This window comes from Nelumbo lutea, chromosome 3, assembly GCF_056320005.1.
Source record: "Nelumbo lutea isolate HS-2025 chromosome 3, American lotus-T2T, whole genome shotgun sequence".
NCBI lineage: Eukaryota > Viridiplantae > Streptophyta > Magnoliopsida > Proteales > Nelumbonaceae > Nelumbo > Nelumbo lutea.
In genome coordinates this window covers 103810398-103823126 of record NC_142686.1, presented here as the reverse complement: position 1 = coordinate 103823126, position 12729 = coordinate 103810398, and the positions used below count along the sequence as shown (strand labels likewise).

At 39.3% G+C, this 12729-nt stretch overlaps 1 protein-coding gene across 1 annotated transcript in view; it reads right to left on the bottom strand.

Moving 5' to 3' along the window:
* Nucleotides 1-12729, bottom strand: part of LOC148867311 (serine/threonine-protein phosphatase BSL1-like) — a 41505-nt gene that overhangs the window by 21974 nt on the left and 6802 nt on the right. The window contains exons 6-7 of the mRNA XM_088981550.1: nucleotides 9545-9644; nucleotides 5614-5683 (exon numbers count right to left, since the gene is read on the bottom strand). Of these exons, the coding sequence (XP_088837676.1) occupies nucleotides 5614-5683; nucleotides 9545-9644 (170 nt within the window). The remainder of the gene's footprint in view (nucleotides 1-5613; nucleotides 5684-9544; nucleotides 9645-12729) is intronic.

Below are 12729 nucleotides of genomic sequence, written 5' to 3'. Positions count from 1 at the left end.
GCTGAACCATACTCGGCAGAGGAGACTAATCACAGCATTAGAGAATGCTTCCTCTTCCTTGTCTTTGAGCATCAGGACCAATAGCTCCTACGCAGCAGTGAAGAGAGACCTCAGCTGGTTGTTTTCCAGGTCTAGTCGGTCCTGCTCTGATACCATGTTGAGCAGAAAAGAAGAAGAGAGAAGAGGCTGCAGACTTAAGGCCTCAAAAGAACTACTTCATGCGAGTGAAGCATTTGTATTTATACTATACTGGCCGTACAACACAAAAGGACTACAAAATTACAAAAATACCCTTGTGGGCACTAAACCTGCGTACAGTACATATAATACACCTGTCAATAGTTATGAATCCTTCTTTAGGGGAGTAGGTTGTACTATTATCCAAAATTTAAGGTAAGAAGGGTGATGGACAGAGGCAGCCAGATGATGATAAGGACAAGTTATGGTGCAGTCATTGCAAACGGTATAGACATACAAAGGAGAGTTGTTGGGACTTGGTTGGTAAGCCCAAGAAGTCCCAGGGAAATGGAAGAAGTTCAATGGAGCTAATGTTGCCTCCACACCTGCCTAAGAAAGCTATCAACAGTTGAGCCAAAGTACCCCATCCCAAGGGCAGCCTACTACCAAACATTCTACATCATATGCTGCAAATTCAAGCAACCAAGCCCATGCGCACCATGTTTCCTCCATTCCAAGTCTCCTTGGATCCTTGATTAAGAAGCAGCCAATCACATGACTGGTAAATCTATCCTTTTCTCTTCATACTGTTTACTTTCTGGTGGAGATAAAGTTAAGCATGCTAATGGTTCCTTTTCCAATATTGCTGGCTAGGGAGTTGTCTCTCTGCCCATGGGCCTTTCTCTTCATAATGTTTATAAGTTATGCATTATAGGTTGATCCATTTGACCTAGACAATTAAACAACTGACATGACACCAAGACAGAAAAGCAGTTCCATTTTCAAGTCAGTTTTAGAAATACTACTCCAAATCAATAAACAGTGTAAAAAAATAGTCCTAGTGGTGAAATGTGTTAAAATGACCAAATTGTCAAGTCAACAAATTGCAATAAAGCTATTGATGGGATGCCGCTACTTATCATGAAACCTTTAATGTAGCCTCCCATTTCTTCTTTGGAGATCAATCTGATTAGGGGTTCAGCTATAATGATAAAGAGGAAGAGCAAGAGCGGATTGCCCTACCTAATCCACCTCTCAATGAAATATGCCTCCAGTGCACCATTTATCATGACAACAAACATTATGGTGGATATGCATCTCACTATCCACTTTCTCAACTTCGAGCCAAATCCCATTTTCTAGAGGTGGTCCATGAAATCCCACTGGACATGATCATAAGCTTTCTCCAAATCCAGCTGTCATACCACTCCTGATTCTCCCTACCTTATCTCGGAATTCACACAATCGTTATTAGGGACCCAGAGAGCCAAGATAATAGGCTGAAGGTATATTCTAGATGGAAGAGGAATAAGCCAACTCAGCCCCAAGGACGGCCAAGCACAAGTAGTCAAGAATCAAGATTCAGTTAAATGTAACAGATCAAGAATTCAAGTGGCAAACAGTTATGGTAAGTTGTAATAATCTGTCACAGAACTATTACAAGTCGATGAACAATATAAAAGAAACTCTGTAATCTGAGAAGGTATATATGAGACTTAGGGCCTGTTCGTTTCCTCTTACCTCTTGTCTCTTAAGAGGAATTTTATAACTTTAAGAGGAAAATGAGTGTTTGTTTCCTCTTATCTCTTATCTCTTAAAGTGGAAGTGTGGAACCTTACAACTTTTTGTTTTCTAATAATAATAATACCCCCAAAACACAAACAAAAATTCTAATATATGGGGTTAAAATGAACATTTGACAATTTTCAGAATTCAGAACAACATTCTCTTCATTCAGAGTTCAGAGGAAAGAAAAATTCACCAATACCAATATACCTCTTAATGTAATCATTGCACTTTCAGATGTCAGACATCAGAGCAAACGAACAGGTCCTTACTGAATTCTTTCCCTTTTCTCTCTCTCTCTCATCTATCTTTAGACTCGGGAGGTAGCTTCACCTTTGAAGGGAAGCTTGATGTTGGGCAGTAACCCAACATTTTGGTATCATAGCTCTGATGTTTTTGAAGAATAACAGCAGAATGCCGAGTACCAGGTCTGAGACTGTCGACGAACAAGTAGATCGCATGGAGATTCGGCTACACAAAGTAACTGGAGATTTGCAAGAGATCAAATCATCAAACAATCTCTAGCGGCAGTAATGGAAGAACTCCAGAGGGAACTGCAAAAGTGGGCAAGAAGGAACCAGCTGAGACTAAAAGGAAACGGACGTGGCATGGGAGCAACCACTGGGAACAGCCAAGCTCAACTTCCCAAATTATTCAGGTGAAGACCACATACCTTGGATTTTTACAGCTGAGAAATTCTTTGAATCTCACAAAATACCTAGCCACCAAAGGGTCTCCATAGCCTTGTTCCATTGGAAGGAGAGGCAATACTGTGGTTCCAATGATTCCACAGATCACACCCTCAGGTATCTTAGGCTGACTTCCCTATGTAAACGATTTGGACCTGCCAGATTTGATGGTTATGACAATCCTATCAAAGCTGAAGCTAACTGAATCTGTAAAAGATTAACATATCGAGTTTGAGAAACTCTTAACGAGGGTACAAGGTTGGCCAGAATCAACACTTCTCAGCTGCTTCATCAGCATTTTGAAAGAAGAGATCAAGTGGAGGTCAAGGCCCTCTACCTAGGGTGAGAAAAAAAAACTGAACCGACCAAAAAAACTGACAGAAACTGAACAGAAAAATCGGTTAACCAAACCGGTCAGTTCGGTGTTTTAAAAAACCAAAGGTACCAGTTCGGTTTCGGTTAACCAATATAGAAAACCGGCGGTTAACCGAATCGACCAGTATATATATATTTCTATATATTTTATAAATATTTATGTATATTATATATTTTTTATTTTTTATATATTATAAATTAATAAATATGCATTTTATATATACATAAATATATATTTATAATATATATTGTAAAAATTATAAAACCAAAAAACCGACGAACCGAACCGACGGTTAACCAAACTGGTCAACTGGTTAACCAATTGGCTTCGGTTCCATTTCGGTTGCCGGTTTTCCAAAAACCGGTAGTACCGGTTTGGTTACAAAAAAAGGCTCACAGTTAACCGAACCATGAGCACCCCTACCTCTATCCTACCTTGTTGCTCGCCTCCTTCAGCATGGCATGAATTCAAGAAGAGAGGCTTAATTGCCTCAGGAAGATAAGTTGACCCTCTTTATGACCAGTGATTTAAAAGGTGCACCTAGGCGCACAGGCAAGGTGCATTTTAGGGTATGTGCCTCGCCAAAATCCGAAGCAGAGTATTTTCAAAAGGTGTGCACCAGGTGCGCCTTGCGCTTCAACCCAAGTGTGTGCCTTTTGAAAATATGTGCATTTTTTCTCTTTTTTTCTGTGTTTAGCAGTTGGGTCAGGTCTCCACCACCAAACCCCTCGAGGCAAGACCAAACAAGTTCATATTAGGGTCATAAAATCTTAATCCCTACAAAAAAGAAAGGTTTTATAACTTTGTCTTTTAAAATCTATTTTATTAGAATGAATGAATGCACAACATCAGCAAAAATGGGGTTCTCTCCGCCCCGTTGAGATCTTTAACTGTTTGTTGGAATTCTACTTCATCAAAACTTCTTTGCAGAGAGTCTCTCTCCATCAGATAGTGTGTTAAATTCAATCCCTTCCAATTAGGACTGTCAATGGACAGGATATTGGTCCAATCCAATCTAGTCCAATAGGAATCTATACAGATGGACCAGGCCCAATCCAATCCAAGGAATACTTTGGACCCTCCTGGACTGGCCCAATTCAATGTCTGGACCGTCCAAACTGTTCAAATTGGTTTTAATTTAGATTGGGTCCAACCCAAACCTGGTCCATTGACACCCATACCCAGTCCAATATAAATCTATTACAAATGGACCAGATTCAACCCAATCCAATAAATACTCTGGACCATTTAGTCTGGATTGGTCCAATTCAATATGTCTTATTGGTCTGTCCAATCTGCTCAAATTGATTTTGATTTGGACGGGGTCCAACCCAAATCCGATCCATTGACAACCTACTTCCAATTTTGGCAACACAATATCATGTTTTGAAAAATAACTTTCTGTAATCGATTAATGCATCACTCACCTCAGAAATCCCTCGAAGCACTGGTTCAAGATCCTGATTTTTGAAATGGCACTTCACACTTCACAGCTTCACATGTTTGCCAATCTACGAGAGAATCCAGTGTTCTTGTCCCCCACCCTTAGCCACTGGACTCGAGACTTCTGCCTCCATGAAACTTCTTCCATACAGGCCAATCTACAGTATTCCTCTCTTATTGTGTTCCTATTTGTAAGAGGCCATGACTCTTCCTTTGAATCACAGAATTCCACCACTTAATCTCTTTCACTTATTTGAAAAGGCCATACAGGGGTCCTCAGGACAGATTCCATAGGAGTTACTAACAAGCCACCACTTCTCAAAATCTCAACCTAATACAAAAGCCCAGGAACTTCAAAAGGCACCATTGCCAATCTAAAATGGCCCAGCTTATGCTGAACATCACCCAATTGTCACAAGATTGGTGTGTGATCAGGAGTTGGTCTGTCCAAATAAATACTATTCAATAGCCTTTTTCTCTTAATTGTTTGCATTCTTTTCTCTTTTTTTATACTTTAATATACATTTCTAGGCATTAAACACATGGCTGCATTTGGTTGCCTAAAAACCCAAGAAAATGCAAGTACAACTTTTCTTACTTGTACATGACTTTGGTTGACAGAAAGTGAAGATTCTCTCTCCACAACCATGTTGTTCTTGATTCCATTCAAGTTATTTCATGTTCTTTGAGAAGTAATTATTATATGTTCATTGCAAAAAAATCTAAAACAAAGATAATTACCCAATGGAGAACCTTATCTAACCTGCGCTTTCATGCTTGTCATCCCATGATTTTACCATCATACCTAGCAATAGCCCCTTAAAAAATATTGAATTTTATAAGAAATCTGAAAGAAAAATATGAAACCATGGGCCTCACAATCTGTTGGCTTTCCTACTTCTTTCTTTCCAACTAAACATCTAAATAAAGTGAATGGAATTGAAACTGCATTGATTAAAAGCATTGTTAGACTTCAAAAGGCTAGAAAACCCAAGATACTCTCAACATCAATGCCCAAGGCACCTAAAGACAACTGGTTATCCTTTTCCCAAGCACAGCGAGTTGATTGTTCGCAAAGGGATAGAGGTGGACAAACCAAAATCAAAAGTCAATACCACATCCAAGACTTGCCCACATGATCACAGAAGATATTAATGATTACCAGTTGATAAACAGCATGGAAACTCAATATAGGAATTACATAAAATCAAGAGAAATAAAATCCTACCTTGAGATCTTATAAATTTGGAACTTGAAATAACAACAATACGCTACCAAGAATTGTGCATGGACATAATACGCTACCAAGAATTGACTGTTTCATATATAGAAGAGAAAGGAAGGAATGAGAAAGAATCATACCATGCCTGATGAGTCTCTTCCACCACAAAGCAAAAACATACCATCTGAACGAGCACTTGCTGTTGCATACCTAAAGAGTAGCAGGATAAAAAATGTCAATGGGTATGCTGGTAAGAATTGTTATTGTTGGGAGGTTGGGCTAAATGGGCCTTAGTCTCTTTATTTTTATTTTAAGTCATGTTCATGTTTATGTTTTAAGTAGTGGGCCTTAGTTATGGGCCTGTTTTCTGTTTTTTTATTATTACATTAGTGCTGGACGCCCTATTAAGGGTATTCATAGAATTATACTCAGATTACAAATAAAAGAATAAAAGAAAGGGCTGAAGAGAGGGATCAAACACTTCCTCTTCTCTTCTCTCTTCTCTTCATTCTCTCATCTTCTTCCAAAGCTTCTGCTGAAACTTTTCTTTCTTCCTTTCTTTTCTGTTCTATGTTATTTTTCCTGAATTATTACAGGTGTGTTCTGCAACTTATCAGAGCAGGTTCCCACCTTCGACATCTTCCTCCTTTTTGGCCCATACAGTGTGTATGGAGAACTGGTCGGCTGATTAACTAGCAGCTTATATAGCCCAGCTGGGAGGGTTTTTTGGATAGGTTTTTGCAGATTTTCATCCCTAGTTGAGGCCTAAGGCAAGTTCTTGGAGATTCTTTACCAAAAACCCTGGATAATTGGAGAGACTTTGTTACAGGTTCTAGAGACAGTTTGAAGCTGGCGCTTGGGGATCAAAGGGAAGCTTTTTGATTTCCTTTAAGACCGATTTTCTCTTCTTCTCCCATCCTCTCGGGTCCTGTGAAACCCTAGTTTTAGGGGGTTGAAGAGTAGTTTATTGCTTTGGTTAGAAATTCTAGTTTAGTAAAGCCCTAATTTGATTTTCATTTGCATCCATTCACTCAATGGAGCAAACTAGAGGAGAAACCAAATACCCCACAGATTTTGGGTTTGCACATGAAGGGTCTATGGAGACTCTATTGTAAAGTTGGATGGAACTAATTATTTGGCCATCTTAGCTTATAAAAATACATGTGTAATAGAAGGAAGTGGAGTTACATCACCAGGAGCAAGAAGAAACCTGCGAAGAATTATCCTATCTATGAGAGGTGGATGTAGGAAAATTACACAATAGTGGGCTGGTTAGCAAACTCCATGCAGCCACATATTAGTTAGCACTACCTGTGGATGAAAACTGAAAACAAAGTGTGGGATAGTGTCATGGAGACCTATTCCCAAAAGTTAAATGTTGTTTGGGCCTACGAATTGAAGAATGATGTAAATAACCTAAGATAGGGGGAGAAGCCCCTAGCCATCTACTTCTCCATGCTGAAATCTCTTTGTAAGAGATTGAATTGATGGAAACTGTTGTTTGGGGGAGCGCAAAGGATGTTGAAACACATAGGATGTTGGTGGAGAGAAATCGGTTGTTTGAGTTCTTCATCGGACTCAACCCAGAATATGATATTGTGAGGAAGAATGTTTTGGAAAAGGATGAGGTGACTTTGTTTTAGGCTTATGCTATGGTGAGTAGTGAGTAGAGCAAATAACAGGTTCAATCTGTAGATCCGCAACTTGATCACTATGCTTAATGCCGAGATGAAGTTAAAGGTCAACATTGGGAAGAAAAATGTTATTTGTGAGTACTGCAAAAAGACTAAACATACTAAAGACACTAGTTGGAAATAGTGCAAAAAGAATTGAGAGTGGAAAAGGTGAAAATGCAAATGTAGCCACCTCCTCACAGAGTGAACAGGGACAGAGTGTTGAGAAGTCAGTGGGAGAGCAACTTGCAGCTGCTAAGGTTGAGTATGAGAAGTCTGGTTGAATAATCAGTCATTTGGAGTCTACTGCTACAACACCTACTCCTTCAGAGACTATTCCTTCCTCTACTTATGCACACTCAGGTATTCATGCCATTGCAAATCATGCTACTATTTCAGGTAATCATAAAATGCCCTGGATAATTGACTCCGGTGCCTCTAACCACATGACCAATGTTTCACACTTATTTACCTCTTACCAAATCCTTTCTGGCCAAGACAAACTATCCCTTGTTGATGGCTCTCTTGCTCCTACTACAGAGAAGGAAGACATCAAAACCTCACATGCCTGAACCCTACCATGTGTTTTTCATGTATCTAAACTTAATCCATGAATTGTAGTGTGACATTTTTCCTTTCATATTGTGTTTTTAGGCACATGCTAGTTCAAAAAAAAAAAAAAAACAGAACAAAAAAGTGTACAAATTTAAAAAGGTGCATGCCTGGGCTAAGGCGATCAAGCACACGCTTAGTGCGCCTAGGCATGTGCCTTTTGAAAGTGTTGCACCTAGGACCTAGGCAAGGCGTGCATACCCTAAAATGTGCTTCAAGCACACCTCACTGATTAAAGTGATTCCACACCCAAGTGATATGTAATTTCTCTTCCAACCTGCTAATTTCTTTGTGAATCTTTCCAAAATTGGGTGCTAGAAACTCTCTAACCTAGGATTTCCCCTAGAGGCAAACCCAAATAGACCATAGGTCAATCACTAAACCCACAACCCAGATATGTTGCCATAGGTAGCACCTCTTCTTCTTTCTTGTTTATTCCCGCTACATAGCTCTTATTCCAATTAACTTTCAAATAAGAGGCCCTCTCGAAGTATGTCACTAAAAGTTTCAAATTCTCCATCTCCTCTAGCTCCCCTTCACAAAAAAGAATGATATCATCTACAAATTGTAAGTGTGTGACTACCAATTAATGCCTCCCAATTCTCCAACCTTTGATTAAATTTCTTGAGTCAGCCCTAGTTATCAACACACTCTATACATCCATTATCAGAGTGAAAAGGAAAGGGACAAAGGGTCTCCTTGTTTGAGGCCTCTCTTAGCGTGAAAGAAATCCCTAGCTACACCATTAATCAGTATGGAGTAGTGGCAAGTAATTATACAACCTTAAATCCATTTACACCACCTCTCTCCAAAACCTTTGTTCCTCAAAACACCAACATGAAATTCCAATCTACCAAGTCGTATGCCTTTTCTAAATCAAATTTAGAAATCAAGCCCTTTTCTCCTCTTCTTTTCCTGTAATCCACACACTCATTGGCAATTAGGATTTGGTCGATGATTTGTCTCCCTACTACAAAAGCCCCTTGATTTGGCGAAACTAAAGATGGGAGTAATTTATTATCCTCAAAGCAAGAATTTTAGAGATTATCATACTCCTAATCAAGCTGATGGGTCCAAAATCATTACGATGTTGTGCAACCACCTTCTTAGGATCAAAGCTATAAAAGTTGCATTTGCACCCGAATTAATCTTTCCTCTTTAAAGAATTCCGAGAACACCTCCACCAAGTCCTCCCCTATTATGTCCCAACAGTCTTGATAAAAGGCCATTGTAAAGCCATCTAGACATGGGGCTTTTGGTTTATCCTCAAGGTTGCATTCTTTGGAAAACAAAGGTTGTAATTCGCTATCCTAGGATAAGTTTAACTTGTTTACAAAATAAACACTATAAAAATAAATTTTCAATATCATTCTTTTCTTGCATAGTTGTAGTAGTTATTAACTTATTTATGAAATTTCAACAATATATTAAATTTAGAACATAACTTTTTTTTCATTGAATAGTAATTATACAACCTTAAATTTCAACACTAGTCATCACTTTATGACATTGATAACACTGTTCATGGAGAGATCAGGAATTTTCCTTTTATGCATCTAGCATTGTTAGCTCTTGGTCATCAATGTCCACTTGTTCAGTTGCTTTGGATTAAACCAGCAGTTGCTGCCTATGCATGTATCTATATTTCAAAGGGTAACTCTTTACGCAGGCCTAAGAGTTTACCCAGAAAATAAATAGTAATATCAGCACAGAAACAGGTTCAAGCACTTATGTAAGCAGTTAGGGAAGAAAAACTCTTGGATAAAAACTGTCCAAAGACACTCACATTCTAGCAGAAGGTCTATCTCCTTCAGGATTGAGCCTCTGCCATCTGTATGGTTTCTGTGCAGTATCCAGAGCCCAAGCATCTGACAAAACTCTCTTGCCTGCAAAAACAAAGAAAAATAAACCCCTAGAGAGATCAACACATAAAAGGAAGTGAACTTAAAAAACATATTTTGGATGATAATAGACAAAAAGATTGATCCTTTCATTGAATGACTTTATTAGGGACCCTAAAAACGAACAGCTGATAGACTGGAAGATTGATTAGATGGATTTGATTATGGTTATCTTACCTCCAATAGAAATGTAGTTCTTTTTCCATGTTTCCATTTTCTTCGAGAATCTCTCGGCAACCACATCCTAAAAGGAAGGCACTCTAGGATTTCCTCTTAAGAGGTGTCCTAAGTATCTCAAGGGTCAGTCCACTATTCTACACCCCAATATAGTCAAACACCCCAGTACAATTTGGTCAGTCCATATCTTTGTTTCTCTGTATCCTGATTTATTGTGCAGCCTTCTACAGCTAAATGGAGTTACAAAGAGCACGGACTTCAACACATCTTGGCTAGGTTCAACTAAAATACTCTATAATTGAGTTCGAGTTCACGAATGATGTGAACTCCATTTTCTGATTTGAGTTCAGCTTGAAAGCTCAAAAAACTAATATGCTTTCATATTTTATAAAATATTTTTGTATTCTATAATGTATATTTGTTATATATTAATCGTGCCAAGCTCATGAACTTTCAAGCCAAACATTTTATTGATCGAATTTGACTTCGAATAACTAATCAAGCTTACCCTAAGATTCAAACTTGATTAGCATCAAACGCAAGCCTTAACTGTTCAATTAAAGCTCAACTCAATTGCACCCCCTAGCACCAGCTACTGGGTACTACAATGGCATGTAAAGTAAATTCTTTGTTTTCTTTTCAAAGTATAGCTTGGGTGCATCTTGTCGGCATTAGAGATTAGACACAACCAAACATCTGAATGAATCACCTACTTTTATTCTATTATCTAAAAGGACTTGGAAATACTCCTGGGTTTTTTTTTTGATAAATGATGGTAGTTTTAGTAATTCAAAAAATAGCAGTACATCCAGCCTAGGAAGAGGCACGAGGTGTTACCTCTCCCTAGGACTGAGTCATAAACACTAAACAAACACAAGCCTGAAGCACGGTTACAAAGTGGCCCAAAACAGATCTCCCCTTGACACCCCTTGCTTGGCCAAAGAATCAGCCATTGCATTTGCTGATCTGCTGACCCATTGAAACCTGACTGACATATTCCTTGTCAGCCATTTAACTTTCTTTAACAGATCCCTGTAGCCCCAACAAGCTGTCTCTGGACTTGTCAACCAGCCCACTACTACCTTGGAATCCCCTTCTACTATCAAATTATTCACTCCAAGTTGACTGGCCATCTGTATACCTTGTACCGCTGCTAGTATCTCGGCCCTTACAGAATCACCAACACCCACCGGTCCTGAAAATAAAGACAACATGTTGCTATCCCTGTCTCTCGAAATCCCTCATATTCCGGATGGGCCTGGGTTACCTTGGCAACCACCATCAAAATTCAGTTTTACCACTCTATCTGGTGGGGATTCCCATTCAGCTTGTGATTTGTTCTTTGTGGAGATTGTAGAAGCCACTGCTGCCTAGTTTCTCCTTAAGTCATCAAAGAAGTAATCTGCCAACAAGTGTGAAGATTTCAGCCACGAGAATGTCCTTGTCATTATGCATTCCTTGATTTCAGAAAGACTTCTTTCCTTTTCTTGAAATATTCTAGCATTTCTCTCCTCCCGTACAGTCCACAAGGTAACGACTCTGATACATTTCCACATTAGCTTCCCTCTTTTTGTCAATCTCCCAAAGGCAGCTGGAATGAACAGCAGCTTTACTTCGGAGGGCAAGCTCAAATAGTGAAACAACCCAGTTCCAAATATTAGCAGCAAAAGAGCACGATATCAGTAAATTGTTACAGTCCTCACCCTTCACTTCACACAAGAAACACCAATTTGGGGACAAACACAAATAAGGTTTCTTCTTTTGCAAGTTTTCCATCGTAATGATCTTACCCAAGTAGGCTTCCCAACAGAACACTGCCATTTTAGGAGGAATTGGCCTTGACCAGACCTCTTTAACAGGGAAAACCTGAGAGGAGGGGTTAGAGACCAAATCCTTTTATCCGGGTTAGGGGGGTCCAGGCACACTGAGTCTAGAAGCAACAATAGCTTTGAAACACAAAGAAGTTCTTCATCCCTTAACCCTCTTTGAAACCCAAAATTCCAGTTTAAATCCAAAGGGCGAACCGGGGGGAAAGAAACCATGGTTTCTTTTTAAAGAGGGAGATGGAATAGAGAGAAGAAAAGCGGTCTTTTAGGGGTTGAGTGCTCACCTAAATATCTTCCCAAAAAAGAATGGAGTTTCCAGAACAAGCATCATACCTTACAAATCTGAGGAACTTTGGGAGAATGCCATAAATTGCCCTGTAAGGTGTTGTGAGCAAAGCCCTTTGGGTTATCCCCGCGTCCCAACCTGATTCAAAACAGCCATGGATACTCTTCACTACTTCGTGCCACAACTTCTCCCTCTCCAAGGGCCACCTCCAAAGCCACTTACCTAAAAGAGCTTCATTCTTATTCACCACATTCCCTAAGCCTAGGCCGCCTTCATATTTGCTTCTACTCACCACCTCCCACCTAATCAAGTGATCTTTTTTCTCTTCCCCAGGTTCCCATAAGAAGTCCCTCATCAATTTTTCCAACCTCTTTACCTCCCTTTTAGGAATTCTAAAGACTGATAGGAAGTATAAAGGCAAGTTGGCTAAAGTTGTTTTAATCAAAGTAACTCTACCCCCCAGGGAAATATAGTTTCTCTTCCAAGTTGTCAATCTTTTTTCGAACTTTTCCACCATCGGGTTCCAGAACTTACTTTCCTTTGGATTTGCGCCTAAGGGAAGTCCTAGGTAGGATAGAGGTCACTAAGACCATGTGCAATCTAACGAGGCTTCTATAGACTCCATCTCCTCTCTAATCAAATTTATTCCCACAACACAGCTTTTCTCAAAATTTATCTTCAAATTTGAGGCCCTCTCAAAGTGAATTATCAAATCCTTCAGATTTCTTACCTCCATCAGTTACAACCTTCACAAAAGATTATTATGTCGTCTGCAAATTGA